This window comes from Mustela erminea, chromosome 11 (genome assembly GCF_009829155.1).
Source record: "Mustela erminea isolate mMusErm1 chromosome 11, mMusErm1.Pri, whole genome shotgun sequence".
Lineage (NCBI taxonomy): Eukaryota > Metazoa > Chordata > Mammalia > Carnivora > Mustelidae > Mustela > Mustela erminea.
Window position 1 is genome coordinate 3,019,711 of NC_045624.1, and position 15,905 is coordinate 3,035,615.

The following is a 15,905-nucleotide window of genomic DNA, read 5'->3' on the forward strand; positions in this document are numbered from 1 at the left end:
CCCAGGGCTTCCTCCGAAGACGCATGTCAGGTCTGCCCAACAAAGTCTCTATCCGCTTGCAAAATTCCTTCAGACCCACCTGCTGCGTGTTACAGATAGAATTTAAAATCTGCACAGTTTTCTTGCTTAGGGTCCTCTTTCATTGTTTCCGACATTTCTGCCTAAACAAGGAAATCGGTGCTTGCACTTTCATATCCTGCGGGTGTACCTTCATGAGCAACGGCAGGAAATAATAAAGAATATCTTGGCTTTCCACATCAAGACGGGTAGCTTTCGTAACTTTTAAAAAGGGCACATGAGTTCTTTTCTGGGAAGTTCTAGAGTATGATTCTGACTTCGAACTCAGTTTGTGTTGGCCTCTGAGTGTAGCACTTCAGTGTGGCTTTTGTTCATTCCTTTAGGAGATGTGCTAAGGGGAAACTGAGGCAGGGTAAGGGAACAGACAGTGCCAAGGGGGTTGGTACAGGCGAAGGAGATGCAGGCAGAGATGAGCTGGGAGGGAGGGGAGGATGGGCCCTTCCACGGGCTCCAGCCCAGGAGGGCCTGCACCCGCCCCCACGCCTCCAGCACACACGGTGGCGTCCTCGTGGGGGCTGGGCTCAGGGAGCGCACCTGTATCAACTCCACGGCCATCCAGTCTACGATAGCGTGGCTGCGTAGACACCAACGAAACAGGTCCTGACTTTGGGGAGCTTAGTGCCCAGGAGGGAAGGTGTAAGACACAACAGCCTAACAGAGGCCACAGAGGCTCTCAGAGGAAGGAGAAAGTGAGGGGGTCAGAGAAAGTTCATGGGCTCGGACACGGGGGGTTGTAGACATCTGACAGGCTGAGGAGAGGCAGGCAAGTAGTTTTATGGGTTTAGGAGCATCCCAGGCATCTATTCCAGCAGTGGCTTTCCAAGAGGAGAGAGCAGCAGGGGCGGTGGCTCTGTGGGACGTAGCTAGAATTTCGGGACACGGAAGCTGGTCGGGGCAAGAATGACCGGCATTCTCGAATTTATCATTTCCAAATTCACCGCTCACCAAAGCGGTCTCACCATGTTCCTGGATTGACCTGGAAAGCCGGTGCTATTCTTCCAAACTAATAAAATATTATAATGCCAATAAGACTTCGTTTTGATCTGTTTTGTCTATCGAAGGTCCTGTAACGTTGCACTTGACAACGGGTGGGCAGGGCCAAGTCGGAGGCGCTCCGACCCGACCGTAGGCGCCTCTGGATCTGGCCGAGGAGGGTGGGGTTCCGTTTACCAGTCACTTGGTGAGCTGTCCCCCCCTCACAGACGGTGTTTTTTCTGCCCTGGGTCTGGGGCAAACGGGATTTAAGGCAGAGAAGATATAAACACAGAGATAAAATAAAACTGGCTTAAAAGGATTAGGTGGGAAAAGCAGAACGATGTAAAAATAAAGATTAAAATAAAGGAGAGAAATCCAGGAAACAGGGTAGAACGTCAAGTGTGTGCTCTGGGGACCTACCGATGGGGCGGGGGACATCTGCTCCCTCGGAGCTCTCCAGCCGCCCTACTAGGGGTGGGGGCGTGGCTCCCAGCCCACACTCATTTTGGACATGAACACCTGGTCAGGTGTGTGGTCTGCAAACATTCCCTCCTCCCCCCACGTGTACTGCCTCTTTGCTCTGTGGAGGGCGTCCTTGGCTGTGCACCCACTTTCCCCCAAGTTCCCTTTCCTGCCCATTTGTTGAACAAGAGCTCAGCAGGGACAGGACAAAAGTAACAAATGATTTTCCATCAGCAGTCTCCTACAGAAGTCCTTCCACTGTTTCCCAGCTGTAGCTTTGCAGCTGAGAAGTCTGACACTACCCTAAGTATTTAAAATAAAAGGAGAAAAGGAAAGACAAAAGAAAAGAAAAAACCCTCCATAGTGCCCCTCCCTGTAACCTTATGTAATTTCGAACCTTTGAATTATCAAGCTTCACTCAAAGGAATTAACGTCAGCTCCTTCCTCACATTCTTGTAAGACGTCCAATACTTCTCTCCTCTCCAATGATTCAGAGCTTGGCGGGATTTTTTTCTAGTGTATCGTGGCTTATTTCCCCCCTTTTATTCTTCCCAGTCTCTCCAAGAACCTCCACACGGCAGATGCATTTCTCGGAACTGTTATCCATAGCTCTCAAGATTTCTTTGAGGGTCTGTCTCTGTCCAGTTGTGGTCTTCTGGGCGACGCTGCTGGATGTCCAGATTACTGTCTGGTGGGATTCTGTTCATAATGTTGCCCGAACAAGGACGCTTTTGAGAATGAAGGAAAGGCTCTGAAAATGATTATCAGGCCTCCACAGGTCTTTGTGAGGCATCATCTGTGCTTCCTTGGAAAACCAGGGCGTATAATGATTGATTCCTCTGTTCAGTTTTTCTTTTAAACTAAAACAATTTAGGGGAGGGCAAACATTCTGTTGAGTCAGTTTACCCCTTTAATTTAGCTTTTGAGTCAGTTTACCCCTTTAATTTAGCTTCTAATTGTAATTCTGGAGCAGTTAACACGCAGCGTTGCATGAGCTTCATGTGCATGACGTGGTGGTTCCACGGTTCCCTACAGTGTTCACTGCTCATCAAGACGAGTCACTCATCATTCCCTCCACCTGTTTCCCCCATGCCCCCCTCCCCACCCCCCATGACCATCGGTGTGTTCTCTGTGGGTCAGTTTCTTGCTTTGCCTTTATTTTCATTCTGTCTCTTTCATTTGTCTCTTTGTTCATTTGTTTTGTTTCTTAAATTCCACATAGATGTGAAATCATACATCATTTGTCTTTCTCTGACTCACTTATTTCCTAGTACTCTCTAGATCCATCCGTGTCATGGCAAATGGCAGGATTTCATTCTTCTTCACTCTTTAGTACTCCACCGTATGTACCCACCGCAAGCTCTTTACCCATACTCTGTCCATGGACCCTTGGACTGCGTCTATAATTCGGCTATTGTAGATAATGCTGCAGTAAACACAGGAGTGCATGGATCCTTTCCAATTAGTGTTTTTGAATGCTCTGGGTAAGTACCAAGAAGTGGAATTACTGGATCATATGGTAACTCTATTTTTAACTTTTCGAAGAACTTCCATACTGGTTTTCATAGTGGCTGCATCAGTCTGCGTTCCCACCAACAGAGCATGAGTGTTCCTTTTCCTCCTCATCCTCACCAACACTTGTTGTTTCCTGGGTCTTTGATTTGAGCCGTCCTGAGAGGTGTGAAGGGATGTCTCATTGTGGTTTTGTTTGTATTTCCCCGAGGATGAGTGATGTTGAACATTGTGTCACATGTCTGTTGGCCACCTGGATGTCTTCTTTGGAAAAATGTCTGTTCATGTCTTCTGTCCATTTTTAACTGCTTGTTTTTTGGGTGTTAGAGCAGTTCTTTACATATTTTAGGTACTGGCCCTTTACTGCATATGTCATTTGCAAACATCTCCCATTCTGCAGGTTGTCTTTTAGTTTTGTTGGTTTCATTTATTTACTTATTTACTTACTTACTTACTTATTGGGTAATCATGTCCTTCATGAACTGTGCTATGAATCCTAGGCTTTGGCTTTCACTCTCGACGTGATCTATCTCTTTTTACTTTCCATAAATTCTTCAGTGTTTTGTCTGCTGGCATCCCCCTTCTTGATGACCCAGTGGTGCCATTTATTTTTTTCATTTTCTGTGTCTTTCACCACTTACTGAGGAAAGGAGAGAGATGTATGTGCTCTGGAAGTCATTCTGAAGAAAAAGACACTTTAGGAAATGTGATGTGGTGGCCCAGAGCGAAGTGGCTGGCTGGAGAGAGAGCGTGAAGGGAACTTGACGGGTGCAGGCTCTCAACTCGCTGGAGTCGGGGCAGTGGGCATGGAAGGACTATGCGGGTCATGGAGCTGTTACAATTGCACTGAATGGACATTTCAAGGAGCACGTTTTCAGGAAAGACTTTATTTTGTCTGAAGTGCCCTGTCCCCTGGTACTGGCCCAGCTCAGACACTTGCTGGTGATGAAGGGGTCCGGTGGGAAAGTGAGAAGTTTCTCCCCCAAGGGAAATACTTGTTTGGCTGTTACTGAGGAGGAGTAACAGGGCTCCTTTTGAGGGTTCTGCTTGGAGTCTGACAGCATTTACTGTTGAGTTTAACATCTTCCAAGGAATTCATGTAAATTATACTAATGATTTAACCTGCCCTAAGCATCCCTCTCCTTGTTCTTGGTACCCACAGCCTCAGAGGGTGTAGCTCCAAGGGTCTGCGACACTGAACAGCTGTTCTTCCTCAGAGACAGAGCAGCGATGCTCCAAGGAGCCTGCAGCCTGACTCCCCACATTCACGTGGACAGACTCAAAATTAGAAAGGGCAGCCCAGGTCAGTGCCTTGGAAACCCGGTGTAAGAGATGTCTAGAGGATTAGGTAGCTTGTGGAAGCAAACCATGTGTTTTTCTCTTTCAAAATCTTGTCATAGAGGATTGAAATCACCCTATATGTTTGAAGCTAATAATACAGTTTTGTCCATAAGGATGCAGATGATTTATTATTTTTGCAGCTCTGACACTATTACTTATAATTATTTGAATTGTCAGTGGAAGAGAATATTTGATGCCTACATCGGGCCAGAGTGTGAAAGCGTGCACCTGCTTCGGTGTGCACTGAAGGACTGGGTGTGAACCAGCATTAGCTCTGGGCCACACTGGAGGGATCTGGAGCTGTCTTCTCCTCCTGTATGGCCGACAGCTATCATTCAGCGAGAAACACTGGGCAACAAACTTTCGCCAGGATAATTTCTGTATCAGTGTCAAGATCAGTAGACATTTCCATTCCTTCCAGGAAGAGATTCGTGGCACGTGGGCACCCCCTCCTTCCCTCGCTGCTGCGTGTGGCACACATGACCAATCAACTGCTCACGACGTTCCTCCTCGCCGAGCTGGGCTTGGCCAAAGCTTGCTTCTTACCTACAGCACTGTAGCCAGTGACTTGCAGTGATGTGGGGTTGGGTCAACACCTATTTCTCGTCCCTGCCACACATGGCTTTGCTCTGACTACAACTCAGGGAGAACATAACATAGCACATCAGTGAGCAATTCTCCTGTTATATTCCCTGAGGTCCAGATGTGGCCAGGGTGGCTGTGAGCACTGGGCAGCTGAGGGAATAAAGGCAGAGAGAGGAAATGGCACACACAGAGAGAAATTAGCCAGTACTGGAGAAAGTAAGAACCTCTGGTTCCTTCATAAGTTCTGCCAAGAACTGGCTGTGGAGGGCTCCCACGGCTTACGTGCTCCGGAAGCCACCAGGCTCTAACACTCTGTGCCTAACAGAGGGGTGATGCAAGGTTCTGTGGCTCTGTCAACCACAGTCACTTCTGGAACTTTCTACCCTGCTAGTGTAAGGGCAGACCCAGAGCTTCAGGCTCCACCTGATGAGGTATCAGACGGCCACTCACATTTGGAAACACCGAGTAAAGGATTTGCTTTGTTAATTTCACAGAGGTGAAGCCTCCGTAGCATTAGCCCCACCTTCCAGATGCCGAGGCAGGGGCTGGTGGTCAGGTAAGGCACTCTTACCTGTGATGGTGATGGTGACAACGGCAACAATGATTGCAACATTAGCTGTCACTTACTACACATTTGCTGTCGACGACGCCATGGTAAGCACTGTGTGTGTGTGATCTCCCTCTGTTCTGACAACAACCTGTGAGATAGGTGCTGTCGCCACCCTAGCTTCCAGGATGAGGAAACAAGGGGTCAGCTAGGCGAGCCAATGTGCCCAAGTACAGAACTAGAAGTGGAGGGACCCAGCTTCTGGCCAGCTCCGTCTGATTTCATCCTTCCTTGCGGTCCACTTCTGTGACTTCTCTCTCTCCATGGCAGCAACAGCCCCGAGCACTTAACAGTAAGAAGAAAATCAGATAGAGCCCTTCACTGTATTTTAAGCTTATGTCATTGTATTTTATTTCAATTTGACTTCCAGATGCAGAAGTTTCTCTTGATAAATTAAGTTGCTGAGTCTATGGCCTAGTGTCTTAACCACTGGCAAGTTGCTCCTAAATCACAACTTAACACGGAAGAGAGGTGAGGCCAGAACCGCCGCAGGATTCCTAACACAGGTTGCTCCACTCAGAACAGGAAGAAAAGCAAGAATACCATGTTGGGTTCCAAGAAAAAGAAGTTGATTTATTAATTTTAAAACAGGAAACTGGAATGAAATAGCGAATGATGCTTCATGCACAGGTCCTGTTCTCCTGGTGGAGTTCAGGCATTTCTTAGAAATAGGACTGACTGCGTCCGTAGGGCAAACTCGAAGGAAAATGAATCATGCTCTCGGGATTCAGTTTGAAGAGAAAAATCCAATTCTCTAAACACAGGCCATGATTGTAAAACTCAGATTTTGTAAATGGTGCTCTTTGAGTCAGCGGCTCCGTGGCTCTCACGGTTGACTTCAGCTGGGGAGGAGGAAACTCCAACTACTTTTCAAAGCTCTGTGTGGCGTGAGTGTTCATTTCCCTTTCTAACATGGGAGAAGACTTTCTGGAGAAAATGCACACTTCTGCTAACATGCCAGCGTTGTCTTCCGGAAGCCTGGTTTAGACCCCACTGCTTTCCTCAGCAGCCCTTCGTCTTCCTTCCAGAAAGCGGTGCAGCCGTTTCTCTGACACCAGGTCTTATGGGGTTGCCCTTAAATTTGTGTCCCTGAGAAAAACAGTGACAGAGTTTCTCTCCTCTCTTTCTTACAGAAGAAGGTGATTTGGGTCACACAAGGGAGGTGTGGGTTAGCTGTGTCCCCCCAAAAGATGTGTTGCAGTCCTAATCCCAGTACTTGTGAGCGTGCCCTTGTCTGGAAATAGGACCTTTGTCCATGTAACCGAGTTAAGATGATGTTGACGGGATGGGTGGGTCCTCACCCCCTGTCGGTGTCCCTACAAGGAGACAGAAGCGGGCTGAGAGACACAGGAGGAAGTGCCTCTGGAGGCAGCGATCGGGGCGGGTGCATCTACAATCAGGATCACCACCGATTTCTGGCAGCACGAGAAGCTGGAGAGAGGCATGGAGCCTCCAGGAAGGCCAAGCCTGCTGACAAGTTGCTTTCTCACTCTGGCCCCCAGAACCGCGAGAACACATTTCTGTTGCTCTAAGCCCACTGAGCTTGTGGTAATGGGCTATAGCAGCCCCAGAAAACGTATACAGATGGTGACTACTTTTTTCCTTTAAGAGAACACAGGAGGTGCCCAAGGCTTGAAGGTGATGTCCCAGCTCTGTGGGCATGCAGCCAGGCTTCTGAGCTAGTGCCCCGGGGCCGCTGAGGAATCAGCGCCAGATCCCGTCACGCGCAGTGGTCTGACAGTGAACCCACAGCGGTGCCCACGCCGCCTGGGCCAGCTCCTCCAAGGGGCCGATCAGAATCTACCCTTGCCTGGGGAAAGCTCTGGGGAAGGGACAAGCCCTCACTGAGCCTCCAAAGACAAAGCACAGAAGGGGGGGCAGTACGTTCAGTATAGGGAGCTCTAACATCTCTTTGTAAGAGGAGAAATCACAAGGAATCAGAAATGGGGACATAAACACCAAAAATGAGGAGTGTGCTTTTCAAATCGTAGAGCTGAACGCGTGTGAGGCTCTTCTATCACTGCCATCGTACTGGGTCAGTGAGAAGACCAGCAAACCGGAACTTATGGATATTTCCCGGAAAATCGCTATAAAGTGTTACATCATAACGCCAGATTCTGGATGTTCCGCCGGACCCCCGAGATCTGGAGAACAATCTAAACATCTGTACATTAAACACGCGGCGCATTTCCACCGGGTCCTACCGCTTCCCGCTTACAGGTGTTCCTCACGCAAGCTCTCGGTGACCGTCTGAAACCCACGTCTTGTCGACAGAGATGCTGGCACGGATGGGAGGGGCCTCGCTCTGTCGGGAGTGGAGGTAAGTGTCTTTGCTCACCTGTGCTATTTTAACCTATCGTGTGCCAAAGTATAAAAATAACATATGCCTTTAAAAATGTTTACATAATTAAAATTAAGAATTTAAGAATCACAGAGGCGCCCGGGGAGCTCCGTCGGTGAAGCGTCTGCCTTCAGCTCAGGTCATGATCTTGCAGAAGACGGAGCCCCGCATCGGGCTCCCTGCTCCGCGGGGCGCCTGCTCCCCCTCCCCCGTCCACTTGCGTGGACGCGCTCTCTCCATCTGTCGAGTCTTAAAAAACTCACACAGAAGTACAGAAACGACAGACCTCGAGGAAGCACAGACCGAATGCTAAGGAAGTGGAGAAACAAGCACCAGACAAGGGGACTAGGGGACGTGTGACAATGAGGGTGCGGATGGCCCGCGGCTGTGACTGGGCACCTGTTCTGGCTGTTGGTGTCCGCCCTGTCCTGGTTCTAAATCCTCGGGCCACAGCCCTGTCCGTGGTCCAGACGGAGCGGGTCACGCTGCCTGAGCGACGGCTGAGCCCCTGAACGTGAGGCGTCCCCAGAGCTCCCTGCCCCCACTTCCCACAGACCCCCCTAATGTCCTCACGGTTTCCCTCAGCCCAGGTGGGGGGCTTCTTTGTTGCTGGGGCCACTCTGGCTGCGTCTTCGAGGCCACGTTGGTCTGCCCGGCGCCGCGGGGGGCGAGGGAAGCCCGCAGGGCCAGGGGTGGGGACGTTAGTTTGCTCAGAGGCTCACGGGGTCTCCAGAGTAGCATCGGGGTGTGGGAGAAACACTCGGGGGATGCAGTTAACAAACGCTGCCGCGGGCCGGACAGGCGGGTCCGCGCTCATCGCTGCGGGGAAACGGGGGGGGGGAGCGGAACTGCTGAGACTTCGTGTTGGTTGCTGCATTGGACAAACCTCCGCTGGACCGGCGGGGGCTCCCCGGCCGTGGGGACCCGCCATGCACTCTCAGGGCTCCCCGGGCTCCTCTGGTGCTCCACCCCGCCTTCCCTCCAGTCTGAATCTCACCCGCGCCTTCATCTGAAGAGTCACTTCACGGGAGCCTTTCCTTGCTTTGTCGTCCCCAACACGACCCCAAGCGATTGGACTCCGACAGCACAATCATGTGACACTTTACCCCGCGGCGGTCACCGGCAACATGGGTGGGGGACACCGGAGGCAGGACCCGGATTAGTTTCATGGTGGCCAAGTCCCCCCTCACCGCACCCGGGGCCTTTCTAGGCTGCACCACGCAAGTCTTTCTAGAAAACCCCCTTTTAAAAATGAGGTTTTGATTAGGTTTCAGAGGCCAAAGTTAATTTGGACCTTTGAGTGACTCGAGCCAGAAACAGGTTAATACGAAAAGAATATTTACAGAGAAATGCTTTAGACCAGAGGGCTCGTTCACGCGGACGCTGAGATACGGCGACGCGCTAAATACTTAAACGGAGTCTAGATGCCGGATCCTCGTCTGGGAGGTTCTGCATTGCGTTCTCTTCCATCCGGCCCTTCTGGGTTTTGTCAGGACGCCGCGGGCTTCACAGTCACTTCCTCCTCCTGGAGCCCCGGTCCCGGCCGTCTGCCGCCGCGGCTTCCGTCAGGCTCCGCCTCAGCTCCGCGCACGCAACTCCCCGTGGACAGTCGAAGCATCGGACTCTCGGGTTCTTTCCTGCTTTGGCTCCCGAGGTCTCAGCCACTGGCCGGCTGGTCCCCAGCACGCACGGGAGAGCGGGGTTCGGTAATAGCCTTGGAGGGGTCAAGGGGGGGCTAAAGTTGTACTTCAGAGGCCCCCCCAGCCCCAACCCTGTTATCTGGGGACAGTGTCTGGGGTGAGACTGGGGTGGCCCAGGGTGGCTGCGTTCTGTTGTGGGGCCTCTCCAGACTTCGGGAGTCATGAAAAGAGGGTGAGGTCGTGCCCTGGCCAGCAGCTGGCAGAGGCTAACAGAGACCGAGTCCAGCAAAAATTCTTGTTCTCCACCACGGCTCGTGAGACGGAGCTGCTCCTGGCCGGGTCCGTCCCCCTGCCGCGGCGTCTCGCCTCGGAGGTGACCTCGGGGGCTCTTCTTGGAGACATGATTTGTAACGGCCGTGTGCACTGGCACTTACCTTTGCATGAGTTCCTACCTTGTTTTTCTAGGATATGAGAGCAAGATGCAAAATGCTGGTTTGCCCACTGTGGGACGTGGCTACCGTTCTGTGTGTGCGGACTGTGTGATCGGGAACGCTCTGGGATAAATTATCCATGAATTACGTCACTGGAGAATAGTTTGTTTTTTCCTGTCGGAGACTGTTTCTATCATGTCCATCCTTAAATATGCACGAGAAATTGATCTGTGAAATTCCTTTATTCCCTTTAGACACGGCCTACGTCCATCAAGGTGGGAGGCACTCACTCGCCCACTCCCAGGACCGTTTGTGGACCATGCTGAACTCTGGGATTAACGGTGTGCAAACCCTCGGATGGGCTGTAAACTGTGAGGGAAGGTGTAAGACCCACGGAGAGGTGGTGCGGTGACCTGCCGGCGGTCCCCCATACCGGCCACCGGGCAGGACCCGTCCTGTTCTGAGACTCACTCCCACCATCGACCCACACTCACCTGCTGGCGGTCCCCCATACCCGTGACCCATGACATACCCTGCCCCTGTTCTGGGACTCGCGGCCTCCCGCCCCCGCACATCTGGGCACAGGCCGGCCGCCCCGCTCACCTTCGCACTTGAGCAGGAAGAAGTCGGCGCTGTGGCTGAAGGACGCACTGAAGTATGTGCAGTTCTCCACCAGGTCGCAGGACAGGCACTGCCTGTTGAAGGTGCCCACCGTGCTGGCACTGGAGGGGCAGAGACAGTGGGCTGTGAGCCCCGCGGACAAGGTGCAGAACCCCCGGCGGCCCCGGAGCCCCCCACGTGCTCCAGAGTCCCTGGTGCCGCGCCTGAGCGCTGGGCCCCTGGCGTTCATCTCCTGAGATCGCCCCAACACTCGGATCCTGGGGGCGGCCCCCAACTCCGAGGAGCTCACAGCATTTCCGCTCCCTGGGGGCGCGCTCTCTCCCCAGGGGAGCGCTCGGTCACCTGCGCCTATATCAGGCCCATGCGCCCCCAGCGTGAGGGGGTGCAGTGCTCATGCACTATCTAGTACCTTGTACCCTGCCCTCTGGAGAAGAGGAGCTGGCTTTCAGCACCTCAGGACCGTATCCGAGCGCCCGGTGCTGGCGTAGGGCGCATCAGGACCCAGAGACACGGGCTGGACTGAACTTGGGCTGCACCCCAGTGGGTTTTCCTGCAGGGTGGCATTGAAAGCTGGTGCTCCTCACTCGGTGGGGCCGGGGCAGCGGGACCCCGTGACCACGCTCGTCTAGCACAATGTCACATCAGGAAGGCCTGAAATGTGTTTCCAACCTGAAGATACAGGCGGAGCCTGGCACACGCCTGAGGGGAAGATCCTGCGAGCATTCTGCAGGGGAGGGGTCCACTCTGACCCCGGGCCCCACTGGAAACCTGTCTACAGCAGGACGATCCCTCATGCTGGACAGAAGACGACCTTCCGGCCTCTGTGTAAGGTAGAGGGAAAGGCACGCGGTGCACCTTGATCACCTTCCGACCCCGGGGGGACGAACTGAGCTACGTTATCTGGACAGACATGCCCGGCTGCACAGAGAAGCCTGGGACCCCACGGCTTTGCCAGAGTTTTCTTCCTTCCAAAAGGACTCGGCCGAGCCTGCCTTTCACCGCCAGCATATGCCCTGGTGGGCAGGAGGGGACACACTGGTCCCCAATGGGCTTCTCCAGGGTCCCCACCACGGGGAGAGGAGCCAGGCGTCGGCTCCATCCAGACCGAGTCACCCTCGCGGGCCCTCAGGTGTGCACAGAGCAGCTGGTGTGTGAGGGCCACCACCAGCGGTCACGTCCTAGTCGGCGAAACACCGAGGAGGTACAAGTTGCCCCATTTCTGCCTCTGGCGATCCCGTCTCAGAGTCCACCACCTTCTCCGGCCAGAGCAGTCACTGGGTCGACACTGAAGAGGGACCCGCCCTAGGAAGGCCTCCTTTCCAGGATTCTGACGTCACCCCCCACCCTCCCCTTCTCTGAGGTTACGGAGCTGCCGGTCACAACGGGTGGGGCGCCGAGACGGCAGAGCCGGCCTCCAGCACACACCCCACCAGACCTGCCTCCGATCAAGCCCAGGGAGACCGAACCCTCCAAATCAGACTCGAATGACGGTGAGAAGGAGAGACACTCGGTTTTCAACACGAGGAAGTGAGTCGGGGGAACTTGTTCGGCAAAAGCAGAAAAAGAAAACAAAAGCTCCTGCCACGGCGGACGCGGGTCCCCCAAGTTCCTGCTTGTGCTCTCGGGATGCTGCAGGGACGCCCTGGGGTAGGTTTGCCCCGCACCTCCCCTCCCCTCTCCCCTGCGGCGCAGGGCACACCAGCCAAACCAAGAACCCCCCAGGGCAGTGCCCGCGTACCTGTAGAGCTGCCTCCTCCGGGGCAGGTCCTCCGTGCTCAGGAAGTAGCTGCAAAGACCAGCAGGTGAAGAGGGTGCCCTGGGGGTGGGCCAGCCTTCCAGCCGCCAGGCGCCAGCGGCACGCGCTTCCCTGGGACTTCTGGGGGTGCGTGGGGATAGGACCTACAGTCCCGCTCAGGCCCAGCCCTGTGGTGTGCAGGTGGGGAGAGCCGGGGGGTGGGCAGGGCTGTACTGGCGTCAGCGGGTCCCTGCACTCAGATGCAGAAATTTCTCTGCAAGACTGTGAGGCTCCTGGAGGGCCAGGCCCCAGCCAGGTAACCTCGTAAAGCCTGGGGCAGAGACATGGAGGTGTGGTGCTCACCTGCCCTGGGAGCTTGGGCGGGAGACTGGACGCTGGTCCCAGGATCAGGGAGCAGCCGCCAGCAGCACCCCGGCCCGGCCTCCGCCATCGGAACAGAGCCCCAGCCCCCCGTAACCATAGGAATAACTGAATCGCTGGGCTCAGTGACCTGACCTCACTTTGTCTCAGCTGACTTGTTTTTGGACGGGGCGGGAGGCTGTAAACGGAGCCTGTGGAGCTGCGGTGCAGGACGAGAGGGTGCTCACGGGGCACTCTGTGCACTGCCTAGAACTCGCAAACAGCGGGTCTGGCCCCTCGGCTTCCTCAGCTCAGGGTCTTGCAATGTTGGACGTGGGGCCCTTGAGACAATGGACCTAGGGAGTCCCGCGTCACTGAATGGAAGGGCCCGGGGCTGGAGGCCGGCCGTACTCACATCTTATTCCGCTTCTCGTCGTAGGACAGGATCTTGGTCACGTCCCAGTCTCCGGAGGTGATGGACTGTATGTTGTCATTGCTACTGTTGGGCTGGAGTACCGGACAGGATGTGGGGGAGCTGGCCAGCCCGACCCACGCTTCATTCCTAACCCCGCAGGGCGAGGAGGTGCCGTCGGCCCCCTCTGCCCTGATCGAGCCTGTCCACGAAGCCTCCGCTGACCACCCCCGGGCCCCAGCCCTCTGCCCTCCTCTGCACGTCAGCAACACAGGCGCCGGCAGAGTCTGCGTCCGGGGAAAGTGTCGCCTGCGACCCCGACGGCCATGCCTCCCCCCGCGACACCCGTGTCCCGCGAGAGCCAGGAATGCTGCCCAGCCTGCTGAAGCTGTTCTGCGCAGCGTGGGACTCTCGTGACCTGCGTCATGGCTGTTGACCGGAGGGAGGAGAGAGAGGGAGAGGCGGGCGTGGGGGGCTGGCAAGGAAACAGACGAAAGGGAGTCAGGGGAGGAAGGACGGGGAGAAACGGGGGGGGGGGGGGGGCGGGGGGGGGCCGGGGGGGTGGGAGGGTCCGCGTCCCGTCCGCCGTCCTCTGCCCTTGCTGAGAGGATGATTTGAAACTGCTGTGCTGAGCGTTGCACTCTCGCTACCTCCCCGAGTAGAATAATCACGACAAGAAACCGCAAGGGAGGGACACACGACCCTCTCAGCAGGAACGCTGGGGTCTGCAGTGGGGTGTGCAGGGGCCGGTGTGAGGCCCAGGCGCGGCCTGCTGGATGGCGGGTGCTGGGGGAGGCAGCGGGAATCGGCCACTGATTAAGTCAGGGGGGGCCCGTGGGGGTCCCGGGAGCAGGGAGAGCCTGTGGGGGGGCAGGAGGTCCGGATGGCTGTGGGGCCTGAGGGGCTCCGGGGGGTGGGGTGCCCCCTGGAGGGTAGGGGACCCCCCCGTTCCTGCAGGAATGTTTACCGGGCACTTAGGAAATGCCGATCACGTGCATGAATTCAGAGCCGAGGCCGCCTGAGAGACAGACACTTGGCTAGCGTGACCCCAACTGAGCAGACAGGACGCGGGGCTGTAGGAGCAGGCCACAGTGCGCGACCAGGGACGGGGGCCAGAGAGTCCGCTCCCCGCGGACGGAAACTGGGCCCCCCGCGGTCACGGCCGCTCCCTGCGCCTGCTCCAGGCGGCCCCCACACGTGGGGCATCCTCGCCCTGTTCTTCCAAAACCGTCTCTCGGCTCTGCCTGTGACACGGGCCTTCTGCCTACTATCGACGGAGGCTTTCGGTGTTTGCCTCGCCTGCACCGCGGGGACTGACGCTGCTTCAGAAATGGGATCCACGCTCGGAGATGAGGGTCGTGGTCCCGGAAGCGCCATGCCCGCTCCCCACCGCCTTCCGAAGGGCAGCGTTCCCCAGGACCTTAGGGCCGCAGGTGGGCACCCCCCGTGGGCACCCCCCTCCGCTGCTGGTTCTAGACCCGCCAGTCTCTGAGGTTCCCTGCTCCACGACGCGCTGCACCGGAGCCCTGAGCCCCCAGACGGCAGCAGGGTGGCAGGGGGCAGCCCCACAGGGGAGTGGTGACTGCGTGTGGCATTCCTGGAAGGCTGTGGCCTGAAGGCACTAGACCCGCGGGCCTGGGACAGAGGATAAGGGGACAGCCCAGCAGATGGGGAGGAAGACACTAGACCGTCATTCAAGGTCATAGACCTGGGTTCTTGGGTCCCACTGTCTGCTGTGACCCGTCAGAAGGGGTCTAAGCCATAACAGGAAGGGTCAACGTGAGTGGCTGCCCCGAGCAGGACCCCTGGACTTCATGAGCCCCGTTCGGCCCCACTCCGGAGCCTTCCACGTCCCGACCCTGGGGCTTGCTCCGGGGCCCTTGCTGGTGACGGGGCACAGAGCAGCCGCCACGAGGGGCTGCCACCGCACGGCGAAGCTCTGGGACCTGCCGGGATTACCTGGGACGATGACACGGTGATGTGATAGAACTTTCCTTGCCCCCCCTGCGGGATGGCTCGCACAAAGAAGAACTTCCGGCCGTCCTTGGAGAACACGGGCTCTTCGTTCTGAGGACGAAAGCAAAGGGCGCGGTCCGTCAAAAGGCGTCATTGTGCGGCGCTTTACCACGGCAACAAACATTTCGAGATCCCTTTTCTCTGTAATTTCTAATGAGAGGTCCGATGGGAAGAACCAGTGCTGGGTGCGGCCTCTCCTCTCCTGGGGCATCGGGAGTCAGACCTTCTCCCTTCCAGGAGGGAGACTCAGGAATCAGCAGAGACGGACAGGAGGACGGCCCGTCGCGAGAGAACAGCCCCAGGGTGGGCTTGCGTGCGCACTGGTTCACGGGACAGAGCCAGCCGGCGGCGCAGGAGGCTCAGCGTTAGCCCGGCGCGGGGCACGGCGGGGGCGGTGGGGGCCGGCATGTATCACCCGCCACGGAGAACGTGGTTCTGAACACTCCCACGTCTGATTTTCCCTCACACGAATTCTACACGTCCGGTCCTGTCTTTTGCTCTTTTATTTCATAAAACCCACCTCGCACTGAAGGGCCCAGCAGGGGAGAAGTGACGAGGGCGAGAAACAGCACACGAGGACGCGTTTCCCGCGTTCTGAGACGCGGGGGCAGGGAGCCGTTCTCCCAGGGACCTCTGACTCGCGCCGCGGGCCGGACGGACCCACGTGCGCCGGGATCCGCTGCCCCCCCGGGGGACGGAGGCGCGGGCTGGGTTCGAAGCCGAGGCCGACGGCGTGCTGCCCCCATCTCTGCGCGGCCCCCCCGACGACACCAGGCAGCCCCGGGGTCT

At 56.0% G+C, this 15,905-nt stretch overlaps 1 protein-coding gene across 4 annotated transcripts in view; it reads right to left on the minus strand.

Moving 5' to 3' along the window:
- Positions 1-15,905, minus strand: part of DPP6 (dipeptidyl peptidase like 6) — an 854,966-nt gene that overhangs the window by 50,574 nt on the left and 788,487 nt on the right. For all 4 annotated transcript variants that reach the window (XM_032304848.1, XM_032304850.1, XM_032304847.1 and 1 more), the window contains exons 13-16: positions 15,060-15,167; positions 13,104-13,195; positions 12,332-12,379; positions 10,576-10,694 (exon numbers count right to left, since the gene is read on the minus strand). In XM_032304848.1, coding sequence (XP_032160739.1) covers positions 10,576-10,694; positions 12,332-12,379; positions 13,104-13,195; positions 15,060-15,167 — 367 coding nt within the window. The remainder of the gene's footprint in view (positions 1-10,575; positions 10,695-12,331; positions 12,380-13,103; positions 13,196-15,059; positions 15,168-15,905) is intronic.